Raw genomic sequence first — 27,557 nt, 5'->3', positions numbered from 1 at the left:
AGAAACAGACTTTCCAGTTTAATTTACTTTAGAAATATAATTTTCAACTAACATGCAGGGTTGTTTAGTTACAGATAGCAGTACTAATAATACAAAACACATTCTTTTATATTTAACAGTCTTGCTTGCACATATTTGTTTCAAATCTAGAAACCTCAGTCATGGAGCAAGACCCAATGTCTGACTTACATACTCTACAAATTCAGAAGAAAGAAATTATTCTGACTCCTAAAAGTTTACAAGCTAATTAGCTCTTCCCTGGATATATCTTACTATTTGAACAAGAATTTAAAGTAGTAAAGCTCACAGTTTAGGGTGGTACAATAAGAGATTGGTTTCAGAAGTTCATACAGAACAGCATACCTATTTTGCTGAACTAAGTCTCCCCTTTAATCTGGTGTAAATCCCATATGAACACATTCTGTCAGCAGTTTTCCAGCATTTCTGATTGTAGTGTAAGTACTGCAGGAGTAAGTTTTTTTGTTTGTTTTGTTAAGTATTCCTGCACTTCTGAATGTGGTACCTTTGGTCAGAGTTGAAAATGAAGTGCAGGCATTTGTGTGTTCTGAAATAGCAGGTATATTGCTCCTTTCATGTTTTATATTTTGTCGTATTTTGCCTAAACACGAGATTTATAGAGTTTATTTATACTGGAATTGACACTTGACAAATAATAATAATCATATAATGATCCAGTGTTTTGAATTCATAAAGACATAGACAAACCTGGCTAATATGCAGAAACTGAGGGTAAGCAAGATGTACTTCTCAGTACTTGCTGAAAGTAATTCTTAAAAATTGCTGGGGCTGGCTGTTTTCTGACTAATTTAGCTGGACCTCCTTGATTAACGACCATGTGATTGTTCTATCTGTCCATCTACAAGTCCCCCTCCGCCCAATAACTTTTGAATCAGTAGCCACCAACACCCATCGTGGTCTCAGAGCTGGGGTGTTCACACAGGCTTTGTGGTTTTTGGGAGTCATGGCAAAGGCACATGCTTAGCATGGAGCTCACCGGAGTGAGTGGCACGAGCAGCCCAGCTGGACTGGCACAAGATAGCAGAAGAACTGGATGATAATCCAAATGCAGTGGATTTGAAGGGTATAGCTTCTTTAGTTCCCCTGGGTGCGTAGTCTTGTGTTCTTTGCTTCACGTGCCTTTGTATTTCCATACTTTGTTTTTCCTAACAATGCTAGATTTGAATTTTTTATTTCAAAACAGATTTTTTTTAAATTATTCATATTATTTGAAGGTATAGAGACTAAAATTGTAATTAAGGTTGTATTAACAAAATATTAATAAAGAATTAGTAGGAAACAGGATCTCCATCACATAGTTATAAAAGAAGGCTGGAAAGCCAAAGGAGGAATAAAGTGAGAAAACTTAGGGGAACTTACCTAAAGCCATGTGTGAGCATAGGATTTAAAATTCTCCTTTTATTTTCCTTTCTTTTGGAGTACACTACCTCTAATTTAACCTTTTTTATCAGAGAAATAAGACTTCTTTGCTTTGGCAAAGATGTTTCATAATGCCTTCTATGGAAGTTTTAGTGCAGAAGAATGCTTTCCTGCTTCAATGCTAACTTACCTTACACCTTGATAAGGCAGTCCAACCAACAGCTATAAGAAACCAACATTCATATTGTAAATCACCCCAGTACCGACCCCTGAGGGACATCACTCATCACTGGTCTCCATGTGGACAATGAGACCTTGACCACAACTCTTTGTGTGCGGCCATCCAACCAGTTCTTTATTCCCCAAGTGGTCCATTCATCAAATCCATGTCTCTCCAGTTTGGAGACAAGGATGTAGTGCAGGACAGTGTCAAACACTTTGCATGAGTCCAGGTAGATGAAGTCAGTTGCTCTGCCCCTCTTCACCAGTGGTGTAGCCCTGTCATAGAAGGTTACCGACTTTGTCAGGCATGATTTCTCTTTTGCAAAGCGATGTTGGCTGTTACCTATCACCATGTGCCTTAGCATAGTTTCAAGGAGAATCTGCTCCATGATCTTGCCTGTCACAGACGTGAACCTGACTGTTCTGGTTCCCCAAGTCTTCTGCTTTCCCCTTCTTAAAAATGGGTGTTATATTTCCCTTTTTTCAGTCATCAGGGACTTCTCCTCACTGCTATGATTTTTCAAAAATTGTGGATTGTGGCTTAGCAACTTCATCCGCCAGCTCATTCGGGACCTGTGGATGAATCTCATTGGATACATCGACATGGATTGAGGATGACAGCCATTGCAGTCTTGGACCATAAACCTCCTACTAATGCCCATAGGAGTTTGAAGTCCAGTGTCAGAACCACCTCATTACAGAAACATTGACAACACAGATAAAAGCAGTTTGACTCATCACATATAGTAATGACATGCCTTGTAATGTAAGAATAAAGTTTTACATGAGAACAGGATATTCACCAGAGCTGCGTGTATGTCCCATGAGAGTTGAATGAGATTAAATACCACAGAGATCCCACTGCTATCTGAGTATGAAGTCCTTTTTGTCCTTCCCCTTATTTAATTGATTTCTCCTTTAAAGTGATATTTGAATAGATAAAGCAATGGTCAGACAGATACTATCTTTTGCTGCATCTCATTTTCAGAAACTAAACTACACAAGTAACAGATTGACTAGCCATCATGGCCACTGTACCAGTGAAAAATTTAACTGGCTGTTGTAGAAACAGCCTTTTAAATTTGATCAAGCCAATAAAGGAAGGAGGAACATCAAATTGCATTTTATTTGGTTCAGTTGTCTATAAAGAAAACAACTTCTTATAATTCAATTAAGAAATTCTTACATGGATTTCTTAATAAGGCCTCACTAGCTTTATCCTTTCCATCTCTTTATTTATTTTTCCTTCCTTCTTCATGCTTGAAGTGCACCATTGATTTTGCTTCCTCCATCTGTCCCTGCACATTTCCGTTATTTCTTCCCACCTTCGTTGTTCTTTTGGCTTTATCTTATTTTCTTTGCTCACTTTCCCTGTCAGAGATTCTCGTTCTTTTGAACATTTATTCTACATCATGAACAGGGAATCACAGTGATCTGAACAGTATTGCACTGCAGAAATGGGACAGGTTGTAAAATCAATTATCCTTTTCTTTCCTGTTCCTTTCCTTTTTTCTTTCCCTTCTTCCTATCATATTCTCCACTTTCCATTTCTTCTGATTCCCATCATTACCACAGTAATATTTCCCCATCTGCAAAGAGAACTAGGCGGCATAAGAGGGCTCCTTTGCTGGAAAAAAGATAAAGATAACATTTATGTTATAAATACCTCCAAAGTGGCTAGAAAGCTTTAGATTTGATTGGTTTGACTTGTGGAACAAAACAGTGTATCTTAGCTCTGACAACCCTCATGAACATTGGCAGCCAGTCTCTCTCCTATGTTCTGTTCTTTATTTGCCATCCATAAACCTACTGTTATTTGAAATGAAAGTTTGACAGAGCTAACTTAAATCTATTCAAACACAACTAGCAGAGAATTTAAAGAATAACTTCATTGTGAAACTAACAATGATTCCTCCCTCTCTTCCTTGACTGTCATTTTGCAGTGGAGAAAGTGGTTCTGGGAAGACTGAAGCCTGCAAACAGATAGTGAAACACCTCACTTGCAGAGCCAGCTCCAGCAGAAATACCTTTGATACAAAGATAAAACATGTAAGTAGCATTCTGATCACTGAGTAGAACAAAGCAGAAATTTAGTCTCTTGAAAAAGGAAAGAGATTTGAACTGTAAGGAAAAAGGCATCTGCTCCGCAGAAATTCACAAAGGGTGTTTTTTTTCACCATTGAAGTCAAAGGAAATTTCTTTCCCTCTATTTCATTCCCTGAATGGGAACAAGATTAAGCTCATACTGATTCAAAAGTGTTGTTTCTATATGTTTTGATGACTTTGGAAATCAGTGTTACAGTTAACGGGAAACATTTGTGTGATAAGGAACTGTTTCCAAAATGTGTATTAATTGCCTTCTGTAAATAAATAAATTTGTCTCTATGATGTGGTGGTGCTTGTCTGGACAGTATATGACATGCTGAGACATCTGAAGTAGTAGCATGTAAGATAGAAAGTGTAAACTTGCAGGAAAAATGCAAGGATTAAACAGATATATGACTCTGTATTTATGTACTAAATATATTAAAGAAATAGGCAAGAGTTTTTTGCTATTTTTTCAGTCATATTTCATTTCCAAAATATGTATTGCCATATCCCCATATTTAATTCCCTACAAAGGTTCATACTGGCATTTTAAATTATGCAAACTCTGAATTGCCAATTCAAATTCTTTAAAAAATGGCCTTTCCCAATGAAACCTCTTATTTGAGATCCCAGCTCAGAGACAGATTTAAACAGAAAGTTTTAGCCCAGTCTGCCTTGTCGTTGGTCAGTTCTGATTTTACACTTTAAAAAAAAAAAAAGTTTAGCCTCTTTCACCTACTCTGATGATCTTCTTCTACAAGGCTTACAGTCAACCCAAGGTACTTTTGGGGTACTTTTTGTGGTTTCACATGCCACATGCATGACATTCAAAAGAATTCTAGAATTGTTCGTTGTGGGGTTTTTGGTAGTGTCATATAAATCACTCAAAACACACTTTCTTCTGAATTATGTATGATTTAGTCCAGAAAGATGATAATATACTTTGGAAGTACAACTGCCACTAACAGACAACCTACAAATTAGGATTATTGGGATGTGAGAAAGGCTGCAGATACAGTGATTCATAGTTTGTACATTACAGATGATAAGGTAATACAGATCCTATGGATTTTGGGTGGATTTTAGAAGAGTTTTGCATTCGTGTTTTTTGAATACATGAAAAACCTGATGACAGTGAAAACACTACAAATGAATAAGTTGTACCTCTATTTTACTTCATGAAGTCATGCAATTGCCATGTTAATGTTTTTCATGGTATTGTCTTGTTCATTGATGGTATTCCTAAAATGAGACATTTAATCTAGGTTTCACATGCAATGTTAAGAATATTCTTGCTATTTTCTCACTTTTTTTCTGAGCTTTAAAGTCTAGTGTTGGAATAATACCATAATATAAGGACAGTGCACTTTTACTATATTTTTAAACCCAGGAGCCATATCTACAAACTGTATTTATTTCTACTGTGTATCCTTTTTTTTACTACCTACACAAGTTTACTTACAGTTTTGAACGGATCAGGCCATGGATGTTATTCAAGTAGGACTGCAAAATTCAGGTCACATCATCCAAGTCCTTTTGTTTCCTTAAGTTCAGATTAAGTAATGAGTAGAAGAAGTAACTAAATCAGTAACTTTGTAAATAAGCAGATTAAAACTGTATGCTTTGGATGGAAATATGACAGCAGGGAATCAGGAGGTGTGAGAAGTACTATTGTCTTTACTGTAACTTTTCTCCTGAACTCAGGAAAATTCCCAGGGACAACCATCATGGTTGTCCATCATGCAAATGGAGCAAACTGTGTTCAGTTAAGAGAAGAAACTAGTGTGGGAGGGACCAGACCAGGCCTAATTTTCTCGAACTAAAAATACTTTAATTTTGTAAACTCCTTTAACTTACTTTATGCAGTAAACAACAACAATCCTTAACAAACACTTGGCTCCCCGCTCCCTGACGTAGCAGTCCTCTGGTCACAGTTCAGAAGACAGCATGTGCCAGGGACCATTCACAACATTATGTACACCCTGATTTGCCAGAGATGTTAGATCTCTGAATTCGAGCCTTATCATGCCACTTGCCACTGACGTTAGAGTCCTGCTCCTGGTCTTGTTTTGTTTAATATTATTGATGTAGCCCTACATATCAATAAGTCTTAATCAATGCAGGAAGAAAGATGCCTTACAACTTGCTTAGATAGGATATCTGACTTCAGATAGCAAAGATACATGTAGCAGATCTCACCCATGGAGAATAAAGTAGAGATTCTGGTTTAGGTGCCTTTAAAGATGCCTAATGAGCACAGTACCCTGGATTCATTTCTGCTGCAGTCATGCGTAGCACCATTAAATTAATAAAGCTGTTCAGGTTAAACCGAGAGCAAATACATTCTAAACAACGCTACTGGAGTGGAACTGGAAACAAAACTAAGCTGAATAGTTTACTGCTGCCACCTACTGCACAGACAGCTGCTTTAGCTACTAATTCTTAAGGGTTTGGTTTTTAGAGCATCTTTCTTTGTGATTGGAACCACGTTATCTGTGCCACTCCACATTTCTCTTCCCTCCCCAGCTAGATCATGCAACTTCATGGAAAAAGGTATATTACAACAGAACTGTATTTGGGTCACATTGCAAATCAACTTCTAAGGATGCAGAGGAATCCTTCAGGGTATAAGGGGTGTAATCAACTAATTATACACAGAAGAGCTAAATACAGAGAAAACATAGAATAAAGCTGGCATATTTAATGTGTTGGTTTTGTTTTGTTGTTTGTTTTTTTTTTTAATGCTATCTTGAAACAACTGCTGTGACTATGAAAGTGTAACATGAAAATGCATTAATGAGAGATGCCATAAAAATGTGAATCTATTTTTTTCCTCAGTTTTTCACTAGTATTATGATAAAGTAATTCTATATGAAGTCAGTAATTCATGCAATTTCTGACATCATATAATGCTTGTAAATTCCTTTGGTTGGTTATTAATATTGACTGACTTTAACTTCATAATCTGCCTTCAAAGATTCTAGTATTTTTACTAGGGATACCAGCTCTGGGCACATGACTACAGTCACTCATATCCAAACTGATGGTAAGGGTATAGCTGACATGTGAACTGTTGTCTTCCACCTTGCATTCACGACTTCTATTATTCTGACATAATTTTTAAAAAATATATATATTTATTTTGAGCTATCTTACTTTAATTTCTATTTAGGAAAAAAAAAAAACCTTCCAAGGATTTTTTTAAATTCCAAGATGAAAAATGGTCTTTCCCCCCTCCCCCCATTTATTAATCACAAATCAACCATTGCTTCTTTACCATCTTTTTGCAGGTAAATTGTATCTTGGAGGCCTTTGGACATGCTAAGACACCCTTGAATGATTTTTCCAGCTGTTTTATAAAGTATTTTGAGCTACAGTTTTGTGAGAGAAAAAAAACATTAATTGCAGGTAAGTATCACGTAATCTGTTTATTTTGATATCACCCACAGACTATTAGATCAGGGATCCCAGTGTGCCATACAGAGTTGGACAGCAAGGGCTTTAAAGTATGTGAAAAAGGCGAGGGGGCTTCAGGAAGCGTCAGAGGAACATGTTTAATAGCAAATTAATTGATAGCCTGTCAGGAGTGAGCAGTTTTCAGTTGTTCTGAGCAACCACTAGGTGGCAGAGAAAGACAAGAAAAAAATTGACACCACTGATTCCTCATATTTCCCAGGAAATCACGTTTTTCTTTATTTCCCAGATCAATATACTGAGGAAGCTGAGTGTTACATCACTGTGAAAATAAAGTAACAAAGAGATTAAGTTTTGCATTTCTACCTTATATTTTATTTGGTATTTTAAGAATCCCATAAATTACTGAGTGATAATATAATCTGTTTAGGCAAAAGACCCCAAGTATTTTCTACAGTGCTGAAATTGGAAGTGTCTTCCAAAAAGAACTAGGAATCATGTTGATGATTTTTTCTCATTAGAGGCAAAATGGCATGAAATTTGTGCCTGCTTCCAGAGTAAGTGTTAGCCCTCTAATCCCCAGTATGCGTTCATTAGTGAAAAAAACCAAGCAAGATAACTGAGAAAAACTTCAGTTTGATTCTGAAAACTCTATCTGGTCCACATAGGTTGTCGTAAAGTTACTCAGTGTCAAAGCAAGGTATGTCTGCAGAAATAAGCACGCACAGACAATTTCCTGCTTGCACTAATCTTTTTGAATGGAGAAGCTGTATGGCAAGACACACTTTTGTTCCAAGTAAATTAGGTTCCATTAGATAAACATTTCAAAATCTTTTTTCTTTTTTTTTTTTTTTTTTTAAATATTTTTAATCATTTTTATGCTTTCTGAACAGTTTCCTAAAAAAGTTCTTTGGAAATATTTGTCAGTGGGAATTACAATTCCTGCTTTTGTGACAGTTCATTATATGCTAGCAAATGTGATAGTTTCTTCAGTGAAAATGTCACTGCATGAGCAATTGCTAACACTTTGTTTCTGGTTTGTTTTACAATGAATGTAGGATAATTGTAAAGGAAAAGCAAAGTGATTTTAGGTTTTATGTATGAACTCTTGTGGGAGGAAAGTAAAGTGATGTATACATTAACGTGGACTGAAAAGCACCTGAATTGAGCTTGTAAAAATAAAGCTCAGTCCCTAAAGCTAATATTTTATGAATCCTTTGTATCATATATATTTGATTTGAGTATCTTGAATTTGCAGGGACTTGAGTTTTCAAACAACTTTGCCCGGACTTGCCAGTTTAGTTCTTAGCCCTTTTCTGTGATGGATATAAATGTGGAATCAGTTAACCAGGTTCTTGTGTCAGTTTTCTGGTAGACTAATTCGGTGTTTTTATCATTCTCAAACCATAGGCATTAAATGAGAAAATCTAGGGGTAGTCAGGTCCATTAAAAAATATAAGCAAATTACTTATATGCCCTACTATTCCCCAATTATTTAGGAATTGTATCATTTACCAAATCTAAGGTAGCCAAAAGTTACATAATTTGCAGTCAAGAATGAGAAGCCCTGGTACAGCAGTAGAAGTGGGGTTTATATTCTGAAACTTCCAGTTGTCCTACTGTTTGATTTGCATAGTAGATGTTGCCTTTTCCAGGCCACTGCTACACATCACCTCTGAGTAAAATTGTCCCAGATTTACACCATAAATGAGAAAAGGTCATGCATGTTGTCTTTGTCTGGTTTAAATCCCATCCAGTGATTCTCTGTATTTATTCGCAAGATCATTTGCAGCAGTATTTACTGTCTTGTGCTGTTTAAACATGAATGAAAAATATAAGTATGCAGAGCACCTTATTTTACTGAGCCATGATTTTATAACTCATTGATACAAACTGGGCTAAACAAAAAATCGAAGTGACACTAGATTTCCTCCATCAAAAAATGTAGGTGGTTTAAACTCCTCAACAGACAGATCTTGTGGGTGGAGATCCAGAACAATTTGCTAAGAAAGGGTCATGAAAAGTATATGTGTACATTTTTATTATGAAGGACAAGCTCAGTGGTGGCACTCCTTGCATTTTAAGAGGGCATCAGTCAAGTCTGTGACAACTTCTTGTTCATGCTGAGGTTCTTTTATGCTTAGACCCTAGAAATGCTCTGACTTTTGTCCCATAAGTTTTATTCTTATAGCAGAAAGCCCAATATACCTAAATAAATGTTCTCCATAATTTTCATCATCAGGTTTGATTTGGTTTTTTGCATAAACTGTATCTTTGCCACAACATTCTGAAAACAAAGATGGATCTTTTGAGTATAGATCTACGCAAAGCCAGTACAGATATATTTAGAGGTTTTATTTATCTTCTCTGACTCTTGTTTCTGGTAAGGTGTACTGCAACGTTGGGTCCAAATGGGAGTTTTTCTGTCACAAGTGTCTTTGCAGTTAAGTATCTTTATTGCTTTAGTACAGGCAAACAAGTGGAGAGAGTATAACCCAGATTAAGTAATTGTTCTTTGTGACTGAATAAGATAAGACCATGGGAACTAGTAAAAAGTCTTATATTAGAACAAACACAGAAAAAAATACAGGCCAGTGATTTCATTAAGTTTCTAAAATAAATTCAGAACTCAAAGACTGAACTTCTGGAAAAAAAATTATAATCATTCATAGAGAATAATTCAGACTCACAACATAGTGGTAAAAGGCAGATTATTTATTTATTTCCAAAGTGGTCCTTCAACTAAATTGACATAATTCCTAGGATGAAAATTAAGGCTTCTATCAATTCCTCAAGTTACTCAAAAAACAAAGAATAAAAAAGTCTGAAAAAATTGTTCTCCAGATTTTTCTACCTTACTTTCCAGGCCATGTTTTTATCAGTCTTCACTTTTTGAAAAGCAAGGACTGAGTTTTTTCCTTTTTTTTTAAGTACATTGAAATGGACTGACAAATGTTATTTTGTTTTTAGCAATATCTGTGTTTAGGACAGCATGTTTTTTGAGAAGGGACAATGTAGTTTCAAAGAATGCATAGTTGAAAGACAGATTTCACTGACCACACTTTTAATAATCCACTTGGTGACTTTGTAGCTGCTCAGTAGATCAAGTGAGCTGTTAAAGGAAGTACAAATTTGTTTGTGCCTGTAAGCACAATTAACACTGCACAAAAATGAGAGACTTTGCTCTTGACCTCTATTATTTTTTCCCTTTTATTTTACATATATATCAACAAACATGTTTTACTTTGTAGAAAAACATACTACTGTGATAGTTTTCTTTATGAGTTCCTTTAGCACCATTAAGATGGTCCTGTGTTTGATTTTTGGTGTCTGGAAGCTTGGCTTTTTTTAAAAGCTCATATCATTGCTAGAGATGCTAGTTGAGATGAAATGTATTTAGCCTCATTAAAGTGAAGTTGACTTGAAGTACCTGAAAAGAGCTGAATTAATTTGTGTCATCTAAGTAAGTGGTGTTGCCCATCATCAAAGTTAAATGATAGATGACCTTTGATAACATTTTTCTTTCTTTTATTAATCAAAGAATGTTAAAATCACCTGAGTGGTAGTTATGAAAGACTTAGCAAAGAAAATCGCACACAAAAATGTGATTAAAGAGCAGTAGTGGACTCTTTTCAAATTAATTGATGGTTGGGTTAGTTTTACTGAGAAGTAAATTACAAGTGCAATAAAACATAGAAATCATCCTTCAGGTTCATCTATTCTGTTTTATCATGTAGGAATGGCATACAGGTAATGATTGATTCTGATGAAAGTGTGTGTCTGGGCCAATCCTGCCGTGAAAGGTTAAGGTTGCATTGCTTCAATTTGTAGTGTGCTGCAAAGTTACGAGAGCCAGACACATATATGATTTCCCAAGTGTGCCTTTTTACTTCAAGCACAGGTTTGGGTTTTGTTTGTTTTTCTTTTTATGGTGTAGCAGCAGAGTACTAGATGGATAATGCACAACTTCTTGTAATATAGATTCTATAATAGCATTTCACCTCTATATTTTGTAGGATGACGAAATGAGCCAGATTAGGTCTCCTCAGTTCAGCATGTCAGATTTGCAGCTCTTCACTGTTGGTTGTACTTTCTCTTATGTAGCTATGCAGGCATGGTTTTGGTTACCAGCACATCTGTCAGGCCCTGTCTGTGGTATTACATAAAGAAAGTGTACAAGAGGTCACTGGCTAATGCACCACTGACCTTTGCACTCCTTAACTGGGATATGTTCAGGATGGTTTGGCCTCTGCAGAGTAGAACTTTGAGAGACTATGCATAGTTATATTTAGTTCAAGGACAGAGCTTACCTGCTGAGACCTTTCTTTAAACAATGTTGGAGATTCACCCATTTCATTTCCCTGCACTCTACACTGTCTTTGAGCAATATTCTCAAAGGCTGCATTCCCTTTAACACACAATTTCAAGTAACCTCAAGCTTGAACTTAAAGAATTTCAAAAGATGGGAAGATAAATAGGTGGAATTTAAAATAAAATTACCAGACAAACACAGATGGTATAGCGGTAACTAACTAGTGCTAAATGAGCTTCTGTGGGTATTAGCAACTGTATGGTGACAGGAGCATGCTGTTTTGCCCTCTAGCGTAGTCACTAGGCTAAAGCAACTGCCTTGCCTCTGGTACACGTTCTCATGCACCAACCTGCATAACTTTGCTCAGCGTTGCATTGGGCAATACCTGTGAGTCAAAAACTGATTCTGAAAATAATGCTTTAACCACAACTAACCCTATCTTTTAAAGTCTTTAAACACCCACACAGCCTTCAAACTTCAGGTCTCTTAGGCATCTGAAATTGTACTTCCACATATGTTTAGAAGTGCAAAAGTTTTGACTGTACCGAATAAATCAGTGCTATTTTGTGCTTAATCCCAGCTTGCTTCAAAAACATTTAAAAAAAAAAAAAAGAAAAAGAAACTCTAAAAAACCATGAGTGGCACAAAAATTGTATGCATTTAAGAATATCCTAACTCTGCTACAGGATGCATGCACCAGTATTTTATGTGACTATGTGTTCAAGAACTACTTCCAGTTCTTAAAGGAAGGAGTCCTAGATGGGTAGGTTGAAACCCACACTATGGGAAGCTATGGTTTAGTATTCTCCTCTGCTTACAGTGTTTCTAAAATATAGTTCCTCCATTGGTGAGAAGTGCACCTTATGCTCTAAACTCAGCAGTCCTTTCCAGGGTAAGGATTCTCACTAGGACTCTGAAAACTCCACCACACTGCAGAGATTGAAAAGCCTAAAGCTGCAGCAAAATGAACTGCGTTCAAGTGGTGCAGGTGCTCAGTTTTGTGTGAAGGGATACACTTCTGGTCCTTGCACCACAGCTAGTATTTAAGTAATGGTGAGATAAAGTACACAAACAGCAGGGTAAGTGGGAACTGGAATCAGGTTTTTGCTGACAGGGAAGGCCATGACCTCCAGCTGCAGTTTGGTGTTCCCTTGTTCTCTTAGTCTCTTGTGTCTGGAACCGTGTGGTTATGTACCCCCAGTGGAGGGCTGAAGAGGAGACTGCCCAAAACAGTGTCTGTCTCCTCATGTATATCTATAAAATGCCTGTAATCTTGTGAACAGGTGAATGGATCTTGGAGTCCGCTATTTCATTTGCTTCTGTGATTTGCCTCTTTCAGAACCTTAGTGGGCCTAAGGTTATGTATAAGCATGTAAACTGCATTTCTGTAGGCAAATCTCATTCAAATTCATCCTCCTTCAGCTTCTTCCCAGATTGTGCTTATTCACATGGCTTCTTTATCCGGCTCATCACAGCCCTTCTGAGATATCCAAGTTTCCCCAGGCTCAGGTTTGTGAGCTTGTTGATAGCCAGTTCTGTAGAGGAACTTGTCTATTTGGAGCCATCTAGAAGTTAGGTGGTTAATCTGAACTATTAATCGGTCTGTTCTTGATCAACAGCAGAAAAAGAAGTGCTTCTTTTTTTAAAGAAGTCTTGATTCTCTTGCATCTTTTTCTGTTAAGCAGCAGGTTAGAATAGATGTCAATGCTCATACGGCTACACTTTGGTGAGATGGCTAATAGCTTATCTCTCTAATACACTAACTGGTTCATCAAATATATAAATAAAAAAGAGTAAAAATCCGTATCATTATCCTTAAAACTAAGTAGCTTTAAGACAGCTAGTAAGATAATATGGGTTTTTTTCACCAATTTTAATGGAAGTAGGGCTTTATAGGTGATTTATATAGCGAAACATGGGAGTGTGAATGATACTATTAAATTTTATATGTTCCCCTCAGACTGTTTTATAAGAAACATTATTCATGCTTAACTGTTGCAATGGTGAATGGTTTAAAATATGTAAGTTTAGAGCAATTATTATAATGATTAATTTGTATGTTTGTTTTTCAATCAGCTAGGATTTATACATACATGTTGGAGAAGTCTCGTGTCATTATCCAGCCTCTCAACCAGAGTAATTTTCACGTGTTTTACTTGATGATGGATGGGCTGTCTTCTGAAGAAAAATACACCCTGTACCTCAGTAATTTGTCTGCACACAGGTAGGAACACAACTTCGTATTCACTCTTAATATTTTTCTTGTTTAGTACCTTTCTGCTGTTGAGGTCCTTCCTCTAATAGTTAGGACTTTTCAATGAGCTCTGAAATCATTTATTGTGGTGTACCTGCTCATGAGGATTGAATTCTGGAGTGCGTTTATACTCTGCTAACAAGATCAGAGGTTTATATCCATTAGGATTATTGCCTTAAAGGAGAAAAAGAAAGGAAACTTTTTCGTTATTTTTCCATCTTCTGTGGCCTAGAGTAGGTCTGTTGCTTTTATTTCTTCCCTGATGAAAGTTTTTTTCTCCAGAAAAAGCTGTTTTATTAAAATTAGAATTTTATTGTGGAGTATGTTGATTTTGATGAAATTTCACTATAAAACTGGTATTTCCATATTCATTTTGATATGTACTTTACATCATATTAGTAAGAAAAACAGAAACAAAAGTTCTGACTGCTTTGAAACCGAGGATACTATTCAATACCAAATATCTACAATTATGTTTTTGTATGTGTCTCCACACGAGCTTCTTGTCTTGGTTCCCATTTGCAATCAGAGGAGATTGAGTCCCTTTCAGCTGTATATAGAGTTGCATGCAGGTATGTGCTTTGGGGTGAACTGAACCACATTTGTGGCTTCGTGAACTGTGCTGACTACATCCCCTTTGATAGTAGAGCTTAAATAAAAAGAGCTGAATATAGAAAGCCAAATGTAGTGTGTTTAAGGCTGAATATAGTTCAAATATTTACTGTAAGTGGAAGTTTTGGTGGGGTTTTTTTTTCTGGAAATTTTGGTAGTATCTCAAAGTGTATTAATTCAGGTTATTTTAGAATGAAAAAAATATTCCTCACTTAGATAATTTGCCTTTTCAGTCTTTCCTAAGAAATGTCACTGAAATGATAGAAGCCTATTAATGATCTTCTCTTAAATGGGCTAAGTTTATAGTGGGGATAGGGAGTAACTGTAAAAAGACCAATAGTAATTAAAATTCTGTAAAATGAGTGTTTTGAGTTTTTCACATCTAAGCCTTTTTCCCGTGGATTTTTTTCCCAACTTTTTTATCTTCCACTTTGGCTAGTACTTGAATAAAAGAGCAGCTCTATACTTGCAACCTGTAAATAGAAAGACATCACATTAATTTTTGCAGAAAAAAACTTACTTGATTATGATTTTTTCTTAAACAGAAGTCTTCAGACTACCATTGTTTGGTAGTGTTTTAAGCTGTTGGTACTTCTGTGTTGTACAGGATAGTGTAATGCACTAGCTCTGAAGAAACCTGAGGCTAAATTGCTTTGCTAAAAATTATCCACTTCAAAGCAGGGAGGAGAAGAGTTAAATTCTATATATTAAATCCTCTGAAGACCAAAAGTGTTCTAAGTCCCTAAACATTAATTTATTCCTCTTCTGGCATAAGCTGTTTGGAAGCACTCAGATCGTTCAGAAAATGAAACAGTTTGAAGTCACTTCACAAGAAGCTCAAACAGGAAAGAACTTAGCAGAAATCTCAATAATTAGATTCACATGAACAAGGCTTTATCTGATAAGATACCTGATAATCATCCAAAAAGAACAAAATAGTATTTAGAGACATATGTCTGAACATTGCAGTACCAAAGCTCTAGAAATAATTTATAGCTCAATATTTACCTAAACCTGCTTTTATCAATAAAACTTTGCCTTGGCTACATAGAGCAGATTGTATCTTGTATTATTGAGAGAGTGTTAGGGCCAAATATTTTTTCCCTTAAACTCCTGAGTGTAGTACTTCAGTGAGATAGATCTTTCTTACTTGATAAAGTTAAATTAGGGGTGAATTTCTACTGTATCAAACTCATTAATGAATCAGGAAGGCAAGATCTGGCCTCTTTTATAAGTTCATGATTTTTGGTTTAGTCAAATTATAAGATCGTATCATTTTGGTAACATCCATAAGTGAATTTGTCATGTTTTCTTTAAGCAAGTGTAATCTTGACTCTAGTAATAAAATAACTAGATAACAGGCCTTTTGAAACTACAGCTTTTTCCTGCCCAGCTGCCTCTTTGATAATTTTTTTGTTCCTCTTTGCATTGTTTAATATTGTGCCTTTATGTAGAAGATTCAACAGTCTTATTAAATAATAGCTTTTAAGATCAAAAAGACCTTTATTTTTATATAGTTTTTAAGCCATTGTAATAAAAGAAATGATTCTTTTATTCTCATTTTCGATAAAATTATCTTAAAGAGTCATAGTAGTACTGTCAATATTGGTTATTGTTAGAAGTGATGCTGTAAAAGATGAGAAGCAGTTCAAGTTCTAAGAAGTATATAATCCTGGATTCAGACTTAATGTAAGTTGCTTAAAGGGGAAATCCCTCCCCTTTGGAGTCACTAAGAGTTTTTGTAAGGCTGGGATTTCACCCCAATGTGTAAGAGAAGTTGTTAGGTTGTAATTCTCTGGTGTTTGGTTCCGTCCTGAGAGGGAGCTTGAGTTTAGAAACTTATGTGTATGTTCTTGCAAGAATTTTAATTGCTAAGGCATTGCATGAAGATGCTTTCTGTTGAACCTGTCACAGAAGCTAGACACTTTTTATTGAACCTATATACAACTAGGATTTTAAAGTAGCAAGCCATTTAATCTATGTAGGAGGGATCTGAAGCAATATATCTCCCACCATATCTGCATGTGGATCATAACGGATAAAGAAAGAAGCAATTGCTGAAAGGTAAGATCATTTTTCAAGACTGAGCAGGGAAAGCATGTCAGAAATGGAGAGAGAGCCCTGAAAGGGCAAGTCGAGGCTTTTTGATTGACAATTACTCCCATGTATTCGTTACATTCAAAAGCTGATTTTTATCAGCAGATCCTTGATTGAAAAATTCCAAAATTTCTAGTAACTTACTGTGTTTCAAAAGAACTGCAGAACTTTTTTATCTTGATGATGATGATGATGTGTAATACAAATTGATTAGAAATGTGAAGTTATATTCTCAATTTACTCTGGATTTGTTCTGTTTTTTTTTTTCTCTCATTACAGTCTGTGATTATAAGCATTTTTTCTGACGTGAAGTTTAGCCTCACAATAATAGTATGCGCTAGCTTTTCTAGCCTCACAGTAGGTGCTTCCTTAGTGATGAATCTTGCAACCAATGTGAAACAGAGAGCAATATGAGAAGTGACAGGGGTGATAGATTTGTTTCTAAATGGTCTTCTACTCTGATGAAGAAAGGATAGGAGTTGAAAGGAGAGATCAGAATTACAGGAAAGAAATTATGGGGGAAAATCTTACAGAAGATAAGTAGAAATACTTGTTTCATATTAGCATTTCTATTTCAAAGCTGTGGTATATATAACAATGTAAGAATGTCTTTGTGTAATATATACATGAAAGATAATCAAACATATTATTATTAAAAATGTCCTTACATTTTTGTCTTTCTGTAATATATACATGAAAGATAATCAAACATATTGTTATTAAAAATGTCCTTACATTTATGTCATTGTGTAATACATACATGTAACATAATCAAACATACTGTCATTAAAAATCATGTCCTTACCTTTGTATATGTATGTTAGAACTATAGCTTAAAGCCACTTAAGTCTAGAAAATGGTTTCAGAAGTGATGGTGGGTTTGACAGCTGTTCAACTTGATGTCACCTTTTTCAGTTTAAGCAAGATTGCTAGTTCTCCAAATTGATTGTAAGAAAAAAAAAAAAGTGAGCAACTTCAAGCTAGGGACAGTGTTCATATACACATTCATGCAGAAGCAGAACTGTGGTCAGGACATGAATTTTTTTGTGTTTGCATTGTCACACTGCTGATCCCAGATGTCTAAACTTTCCTTTCACCCACAGAACAGTGATGTGTGCTCCACTGTGTGCTCTCTGCCTGCAATGTTTCTCTCATCCCTTAAAAAGCAGAAAAACTCTTCTGTACCAAAAGCTGTAGATCAGTTCTTTTATAGTTTTTCAGTGCAGGTGCCCTCTTAGCTGTCAATAAAAAAAACTTTATATTAATTTAATGTGTAAAGTAGTAATTTCAGTGAAGTAATTGAATTTATCAAAGCCTAAGCTGATCTGAACCTTAATCCCTGAGTAAATAATATCCCTCTATAAATTATAAGATTGGTCCTCAAAAAAGGATTAAAAATTACAGTGTGCTAAAGTGAATGGTATAGTAAAGATTCCAGTAGACAGCCTTTTGTCTGATTTTTTGTATTTCCAGTCATCATCTTTTCTAGCAAGCACTAATACAGTGTGTAAAAAATAATGATTAGTCTAATATAATCCATATTGATCCCCACTCTTCTGTTACATACAAGAGCTCAAGATGTAAATTTTCAAGACTGAGTAGCCAGTTACCACAGATTCCCACTTTTCAGCGTACTCAGGAGGCAGCATCCATATTTTCTAACTACTATATATATAAAGCCAGGAAGACAGTGAACATTTCCATACTCTCTCTCTTTCTCTTTCCTTTCCTCTCCTTTTATTTTTGGATTTTTTTTTCCCAATAATTTGATTATTTTCTCATTTAAAGTGAAACAGAAATTATAATCTTGAAACTACCAGTTTTCCATACGAGTGCCATTTGTCTACAAACCTTGCTGCCTCAGTTAAACAATGAAAGGTAAATTCATAGGGAAAAGGTTTTTTCTATTATTCTTTATTTTTTTTTTATTTTCCCCACACAATTGGAAAAATAGCCAATTTAGAGGTGTTCCAGTCCTCTGATGTTCTATGCTCTTTTCTTGTATTCAAGACTAATAAGTAATTTTTTAGCTTATGGATATTGACTTTGTTTTAAGCTTTCAGCATACCCAAAAAGCTCAATTCACAGTGGTGGTTACACAGTACCATTTTGATCTGCTACCTTCACACTTTGCCTGATACTGATATTGGTGTATGAGGACAGGAGGAAAACCCAAGGAAGTGTTAGGCTTAAGTTACAAAATTAATTGAATCTAAAGGTTGTGAATGAAACAACTAGATCTTTAAGGGTTACATTAGATTTTCCCATGAATGATAGTCCTGTTGGAATAACAGTTTCTATTTGAAGTGCCAAGTTATATCACTTTATCGAACTGCCATTAGACTTTGCATGATGAAACTCAGCATAAGTTAGTTGTATCAAAATTTGAGTTTCACCCCAATAAAACCTAGTGTTGAGGCTTCGTGAACTTTGCTGCTGAGGATCAACTTTGTTTTAAAATTCTGCTGACAGCCTAAAGCTTCAAGCAATCAGGAAAGTGAAATTCGCTGTATTTAATTGTAGGAGGGTGGTAAAGATCAGACTCAGAGGTTCCTCTGCTGTATTTTACTTTTTCATTACGGGTGATATTGGCACAGGAGGAGAGCAAAGCTGTGGCAGGAGATGTTTAGGCTCACCATCCCAGCAGCTGACGGTCAAGTCCTTCTAGTTCTTCTTCCAAAGAGACCTTCTTCCAGAAGAGGTCTCTTAAACTGAAAACAAACATTCAAGTTCTGGTTGAAAAAGTAAATCTGTATTTTTCTCGTTTTGTGTAAGTTTTCCTGTCCTAAATTATTTGCATGCATCACATTCTTTTTCTCTGAAAAGCTTGCATTTGAACTACATTAACACTTCTAAGACAATGCAGGGATACATGTAGTGCAGGGTATCTGTATTAGCATGCCTTGTGAGCAGAGGACCATTGAGATACAGAAATTTTTCAAGCACACTTGAAAAACCTTCTAAATAATGGAGTAGTATGAAGCTACTGTTTCAAACACAGATTTCAAAAATTGAGGGAGTTATCTCTAAATTAATTTTTTTGGAATTCTTTCACTACAATAAGTTAATATGGATGGGTAAAACCCTAAATAAAAGTGAAAATAATTTGGGAGTTTGTTTTGTTTTGTTTCAACTGCAAATAATATAAAAATTATACGCTTCCCTCAGTTTACATCTTCCTTATATAATGTACTTGTATTTAAAAGCTTTAACTGTGAATATTTGTTTCTTGGCTATCCTCATACCATACTACTGTGAAAATCTGATTTGCAATGAAAAGTACTATTTTAAGGACAAAATCTGTAGATTTTGAATGTAATGAGGCATTTCCGTTTACTTACATTCCAGTGAGGTCTGACAGCTAAACTAATCCATTTGGTTATTAGGAAGGTGATGGAGAGAGTTATAAAGCAGATATATTTGATGAGATTCTGAAGCAGGTTTAAACTTGCTTCAGTGAGTTTTGTATCTATGTAATTTGGAATAATTCTAATGTGAAAAGAATTGTCTAAATTTTCTCTGTTGTCATTTGTGCTTTTTTTGTTTGTTTTGTGTACTTTTGCTGCTTTCTGTGTATTCTTTTCCTGTTTACCCTGTATTTACTGATGTCTAAACTTTTTAACTGATTTCTATTTTGAGATTGAAACTGTCTTTACTGCATGTAGATCATATGCATATTCTAGCAAAATGTGCTTTCCCATAGTTTTTTTTCCCTGTCCTCTTATAACATCAACCTCCAGTTTCCTTTTATTTCAACTTCAGTGTGAAAAGTTTAGTTTAGTCTTTATTTCAATACTCTTACCTTATTCATTTTTCCTTTGTCTTCCTCATTCATGAACGTTTTCTGAGTAAACACTGTTCACGACATTATTCAACTTGGTTTATTCTTTTTATTGAAGTAAAATTAATGGGTTGGGGTTTTATTTTTCCTTTGCTCTTTTTCTCTTGGCCTATTCTTTCCTTGAAGTTCAGGCTCCATTAATCTCTTGGACCATGATCTTCAAGCCTCAGTGTTGATCTTTGCACCTCAAAGAAGGAGCTGTTGAGAGGCAAGATCAGTAAATGACGGATATGTGGTTTTTTTGTGCCAGATAGTAATAGTCATAGCTAAATTGCTTAGTTTTGTTGAGGATGGACACCAGAAAATCTATTATATATTGTATTAAGATACAACTTCATGTTTCAAAACTATATTGATTAACCAAAAGTAATATTTTTTAATTCTAATGGAAGATTTTAAAGTACATATTTTCAGATGTTTCTGAGACTGAAAAATAGAATGGAGTATAAGTTTGGGAAATTTTTTCATTCAATATTGATTTAAAAAAAACCAGCCATATTCAAAACTATTGATTTGTTACTCTGTGGTCTAATTTGCCTCATTTTTCTTATTCATGTACCTCAGTTCTGTTCAGCTAGCTTTTCTGTTTAGTCTCTAATATATTAGGCTTAGACTGTCATGTTTTAATGAAAATTAGATGGAACCCTAAGGAACTTATTAGTGTACAGTACCTAAGAAATTTTTTAGTGTTTTTTAGCAGGGGAAATATGGTGAATGGAACATGTAGACTAAATCTTCCTCCCTAAGATCATCACTGTGCACCTTTATATTCAGGAAAAGCTAACATTAGTTTCAGTGTTAATATTAATATACAGTGTTTTTCTGAGAATTGACTCCATCTCCTCTATCTTAAACCCCCTTTCTGGGAGACATTTGTGGATAGGCATGTCCTAGAAGATACATTACTAGGAGGTTGGCAGTTCAATTGCAGAAGAGATAATCAGGATCATGGCTTAAGTTTTCAAAACAAAAATGAAATACTAATTTGTGTCATCTGCTTTATTTTGCAAATAAGTGGTTATTTTTATATTTGCAGATACCTACACTTCATGCATAAGGTATACCTCTATGTTATGAATTTTATTTCACAATACTTTTTTTAAGATCTGGCTGGGCAGTTGTTTTGAGTGGTTCATCCTGACTTCAGGGTTAGTTACGTACACACCTGCATAGTTGCATTCTAATTATATGTCAGGATATCCAAAGCAGTATTTTTCTCTTGAAAGAAGAGATAACTGAGCTTTGGATTTTGATGTTTAATTTATTTATTCCAGTTTTGACATTAGCTGCTTTTGCTGTTATTGCTTTATTCCTGAAGGATCCTTTAAGAAAATATATCTCCAGTGATGTTAAATAATTATTAATTTACCTGAAGTTCAAGGAGAATTTTTATTTAGCAAAGTAAAGGTAGAAAAATAAATCTTAGACTTAGCTCAGGGTCTTTGTCTGAGGTCCCAAGTGGACTTGTTATTTGTCTGGCTTTCAGAATAAATGCTATAGAAATTCTGCTTTGTTTGAGAGTGTAAATCTGAAACTCATATTCCTCTGGGTATTTTTTTTATCATTTGATGTTAAAATTCCCCTCTTCATTGTATTATTCTTCATACATATTGATTGACTAGTGGCAGAGGATGTACAGTCCTCCGTTGACAGAGTCTCAGAGGTAAAGAAATAATTACCTCTCTTTTCAACAACTGTTTTTGTCTTCATTGTAATTCTATAAAGCTGAACCTTTAGGACTAACTGTGTGTAAATGAACAAATGATGTTTTCTCAGGAATGAATTGCATGTTTATAGTAGAGCCAAGGCACTCTTCCTTCTATTTCTGTATTGTCCTAAAGGAAGTCAGATATCTGATAATATTTGGTGGTTTATGTTTTCTCAGTGTCAGTTCCGAACAGAAAAAAATAGATCAGACCATATAAAGACACTCTGACTTTTACCTTTTTTAGCTCTACTCAGTTTACTTTTGCATGTTTAGTTCTATTCCACAAACTTTCATTTATTTCATTTGACTTGGCGTGATACCGTTTGCTTTTTCTTTCAGAGAGGCTTTGTCTTTCTTGTCTCTTTTGAGGTAAACACGATATGGAAACAGGTGCAGAAAATAGGAGGAGAATAATCTGTCTGTGGCATGAAAGATAAAGAGTAGAAGCAAGAAAAAACTGAAATCTGTTTAATAAAAAAAAAAAAAAAAAAGAAGAAGCAAACCTGGTAATTAAGAGCACTGGAATCTTCGGTCTCCTGAAGACATCTGTCTTAGTTTTAACAGAAAACTATACATACAATAAAACATTGCTTGAAATAAATTGCTTTAAATGAAGAAAGCAAAAGGAAAAAAAATATAATTTTTTATATTGATGATTTTTCAATTTGCTATGAATTCTGTTGATGAGTATCTTACACCTTAAAGTTTCTGGACCAAGTTCAACCTTTTGTAAGGAAAAAAAAGAGGAATCTCCAGAGATCTATGGAAGATTTTAAATATATATATATATATGCATATATGTAATATTCAGGTTAAATTTGGTCTTCTGTTGAAGAAATTAAGTGCTGAGTGTTTAGGCAGCCCACCAGTATTTCACGTCAGACTGAAAATGGATGTCACTCCAAGGGATGAAATTACCGTAGAAGCCCTAGCTTAAAAGCAGATATGATTACTCACTTATATAAATGGTAGAAGAGTTAATTTTGCTTTTACTTTAAGTACAAAATATGTCTCTGCACTTTACTAGGGTGCTAATCATCTCATATGTGGCAGGAGATACAGTGGTTTCAGCTTCTGAAACCACTCAGCTATTACGTTGCATAAATCTAGAGCGATAACACAGTTCTGCAATTTATATTTCAAAAGTCACTCTTAGAGTCATCCTGATACAATTACTGTAGATGAATTTCCAGTCAGGAATGGGTCACTTAAGAAATTTTTATTGACATGTGGAAGCTCCAGTCATTGAACCCAGCTCATCTCAGTGTTAGATCTAATGGAGATAATACCAGTCACCGTTGTTTGAACTTGTTGTCTTGCCCGAGCTCCCTGAGCTGCCTTGTAGTTTTTCACTGCACTGGAGTTACTGTAGCCAACTTTTCTAGGTAATTCAGGCAAGGTCACCCCAAAGCACAGCATAGTTTTCGTCCTCTAGTTCTTTCATTAATCATAACTCAAAATTACCTGCACTCTGAAGTTAAACCTGATTGTGTCAGATTAGTGCCATTCATAATTTCCTTTAATTCCTGGATTTGCACACTATTTTTTGTAGTTAACTATTCAAACTGAGTTTTGTCTAAAGCATACAAGTAACGATTTAAAATTTTCTGAATCTGCTACTTGAGTGCTAATGACCAGAGGACGTTAGGATCTTAGTTTTATACGGCTCCTAAAAATGGCAACTCTGCTAGTCTGGCTTCTGAGTTTATTTTATGCAGTATAATGCAGGACAGAATGGTGTTGGGAACATCTTGCACTGAATCACTCATTACCCGGGTGATCTTTGGAACTTCTTTATTTTTTGTATAGGTCTTATCTATATCCAATTAGTTTATGACCCATCTCTTGGAATCGCGGCGCAAAGTGTTATTGCTGCAACATAGTACAGTACAGCATAAATTATGTGAACAGGAGCCCCTGGTGGTCTAGTGGTTAAGGACGCGGTGCTGTCACCGCTGAGGCCCGGGTTCGATTCCCGGTCGGGGCCCCTCCCCGGGCAGATGGAGCTCGTTAGCCCGTAAGGCAATCCATCTACGTCCTGAGGACCTCGCTGCCACCGTCCAAGCTCGCTTGGCCCCGGCAGATGAACCTCAGGATTAAAGGGTGGGCTCAGTTCCGCGCACACTGTGTCTCACCTAAAAAATCCAATGCGCAGGCTGGAAGGTGGAAAGACCTTCCCCGGATCTTCGTTCACGAAGATTATTATTATTATGTGAAACTGCCATTATTATTACTATTATGTGAAACTGCTGTACTCAGTGGTTGATATCAGAAGGAAACAAAACCAATTTCAAGTATAGTTTCAAGGTTTTGAATCACCTTTGATTAGCAGCCAACAGATGTAAAATAGTACAGGGTCTTTTTGAGATACTTATTGATTATATATTAGGACATGTAATAAATATCATGTGCTAATATATAAATATATATATGTACATATTACATACATATATATTAGCCTGTCTAACCAGGGAAAACTGTATTTTTGTCAGACCTGTGTAAACAGTGCTCTGGATCACACAAGGAGACACGCTGGGGAGAGCTGAATGGGTCCAGGCTGTTTCAAGGAAGAAACATGCATGAGGTTCTGGACTTTAGACTCAATGATCTTAAAGGCATTTTCCAGCCTAAGTAAATCTATGATTCTGTGATTTTTACCTGTGACCTGACTAGGATTATCTGATTGGAAGTTTAAACATTTTTTGTATTGTAGTAATATAGGTGAGAAAAATTGTTAGAACAGAGGCAGTGTGCACAAAGAACTAAGCAAATCATGGAAGTCCTCTGAAATAAAAAATTTACTACAAATTTTCTGCTGACTGAAATGACAGAAAATGGTGCTGAAACAATGTAGAAATATCATTTGAAAAGCATTTGTAGCCATAATTGCAGAGAAGTGTAATTTATGGCTTATGAAAATGATGGCACCCTCTAGATTCTGCTTTAACCTTTATGAAATTTTAATGTAACTAAATCATTAAATGAATAGAAATCAGTTTACCAAACTGTCATCGCAGCTTGGTATAATACCTACACAGTAACGGCAATGTTTATTTTGATACTGGTACACTAACACCACTTTTGTGATCTGTTTTCACTCAAGATGAGGATCATGAAGACTAAGAAAAATGCTAATCACTTGTGAAAAAGTCCTTGGCCTTTCACTGTAAAAATTAATAAAGTGATAATACTAAATAGGAAAAAAATTATTTAATGGAATAGTTTATGGGTTGCTGATTGCTACATAAATAACATATATAAATATATACAAATTTGCTTCATGTATAGTTGAAAAGAGAATATTCTTGCTTTGTAGAACGAAGTAAATTAGGATAAAGGTTGGTACTGCACCAACTCATATTCAAGTATGAGAGTTTTGTAGCCCACAAAAGGCAAATAATTGTTATTGATTAATAAATTAATAAATTAATTGTATTAATTTTTAAGAAAAAAGAAAAATTACTCATTAATGAGTAAATAATGTATACTTCCCGGTATTTCAAAAATCACTACAGTGACTAGTAACCTGGGGAGGCCTTAACTTTTTTGGACCAAATTAAAAGTGCCTTAAATGGATCTTACTGTTCAGAATTACTTATTTTGTATACATACCTGAATACACGTGGTCACAACTGCATGTACAGCAAGAAGAGGACTTCTTGTAAGGCTGCTGATCTGAAACAGATCCATGAACTACAATCAGTAGTTATATGAAATAATTTTGAATTATTTTATCAACGTTTTAACTGCATTCTGGTGAAAGTTATAAGCAGATTCTCAAAGCACTTTTTAAAGTTTAGATCAGATATTGTGGCTCTTAACCCAGAAAGACTTATTTAGGGAATCAGCATTTGAAAGTAGCAAACACTGGTAGAGAAATGCCTTTGAGGCTCATAAACTTAATGACATCCGCCTGGCAACTAATTCAAGAGTAAGTCTGAACATAGGAATACAAAATTACTCTTAGTTTTAGGAGCAAAGTTCAAACAGAATTTTTGAAGCATTTCAGGACATGGATTGGACCAGTTTGCACTTGCATGCAGACTGCTTATTTTTTTACATCTTCAACAATGCTCAGTATTCATCATCATGCCCCATATTTAATGTATATTAAACTTAAAAATTATACTTTTAAAGTAATAGATCACTGAATTATGATCTCCTGAGTGATTCTTTCCTATAAAATACCAGGTCATGAATCAGGTTAACAGTATTAGAAGGTATAATGTGTATAATAATTCTTGTAATATCATTAGAGGTGTGAAAAATTCTATTTTGAGTCATCTGGTTGTATATTCATTATTTTTTTGAATGGAATAATTCTAAATTTACATTTTTATGTAACTTTAGGAACAGAATGCTTGAGATTGTGGTTTCAGCCTATTCCACAAGAAAATTAATATAATAAGAAGGAAAAAAAAAAAAAACAACAAAAAACAAAACAAGCATACCTGCTTGTAGCCTAACAATATTTGGAATTTGAGGATAAAGATCAAGATGTATTTCTCTGTTTTGATTATATCCACTGTCTGAAAAACTTATGTATTTCATAGTACAGGTAGTCTGACAGAATTATTTGAAATTTTATCTTATGTAAATATCAAGGCAAAACTATTTACTGAACAACACATGGGTTAATACAAGCTTTCTGTGCTGAAACCAGTTTACAAAACACATATCTTGTTGTTTTGTTAGAGAAAAAAAAGTAAGAGCTGTATTCTGGCTGTCACCAAATCTGTCTGCAGTGTTTAATTAATTAACAATATGCTGATACCTTGTCTCCTGACAAAGCCATTCCTATTTTTAAATGCTGCTTTTGGTGCATTATTGCACTAGTTATGAGCAGAAATATGTGCACTTACATGGTTAGCAGTAACTCCAGCTCAGTGCTGGTTTTAAAACTGGAGATAAAGAAAAGAAAAAAAAAAAAAGCAGTAATATATGCCCTTTTTCCCCTCAGAGAAAAAAAGCCAGCAGCTATTCATTATCATGTTCTGTAAATGTCATTTACTTCATTGATGTCAACTGTTTTGCTTTGTCTTTATCTCGTTCCTGTTTACATATCAAACAATGCTAAGAGCAAGGCAGCTTTTCCTCACTAAGCAGAATACATTGCCCTCATATTCACATGAGATATCTAAGAATACTAAAATGTTTGTTGTAATTTCTTATTCTATGACTTTGTAAATAGAGTAGAGATTAGCGGAATTTATTTTTCAAAGGTAATGTTTTGATTTGATACACTCAATACCCTTCATCCCAGCAGTTTTGAAAACATATGTAAAGCTATGAAGTCATTAATTTTCAGTCAGGCAAAACAGTCCTTAAATCCATTTTTTAGCTATACCTAAGTTGTATCTTGGGATTTAGCAAATAGTCACAGGAATAGCTAACCTCTTAGAGAAATTTGATGTATTTCAGAGGAAGACCTTACAAATATTTAAAGTGAGTGCTGCAAACTGACCTAATTGTAAGAAAACTGGTTTTTAAATACTCATTCTTTGTCTGTAAGTAAAACATATCTGAGATACTATGATTTCCACCCGAACTTAAAGTAAAAATTAACTGATCTGGTAATGTTTAATTTTTAGTGACAACCATTGTGCTTAAT

The 27,557-nt window shown here is 35.0% G+C and overlaps 1 protein-coding gene across 1 annotated transcript in view; it reads left to right on the top strand.

The window, feature by feature from the left end:
- Positions 1-27,557, top strand: part of MYO16 (myosin XVI) — a 182,581-nt gene that overhangs the window by 20,444 nt on the left and 134,580 nt on the right. The window contains exons 8-10 of the mRNA XM_027888682.1: positions 3,564-3,669; positions 6,999-7,116; positions 13,511-13,658. Coding sequence (XP_027744483.1) covers positions 3,564-3,669; positions 6,999-7,116; positions 13,511-13,658 — 372 coding nt within the window. The remainder of the gene's footprint in view (positions 1-3,563; positions 3,670-6,998; positions 7,117-13,510; positions 13,659-27,557) is intronic.

Source organism: Empidonax traillii, unplaced genomic scaffold (assembly GCF_003031625.1).
Source record: "Empidonax traillii isolate 1590-97213 ecotype Southwest subspecies unplaced genomic scaffold, ASM303162v1 scaffold244:size1524873, whole genome shotgun sequence".
NCBI lineage: Eukaryota > Metazoa > Chordata > Aves > Passeriformes > Tyrannidae > Empidonax > Empidonax traillii.
The sequence above is the reverse complement of the archived record's forward strand: the minus strand, read 5'-3'. Positions and strand labels throughout refer to the sequence as shown.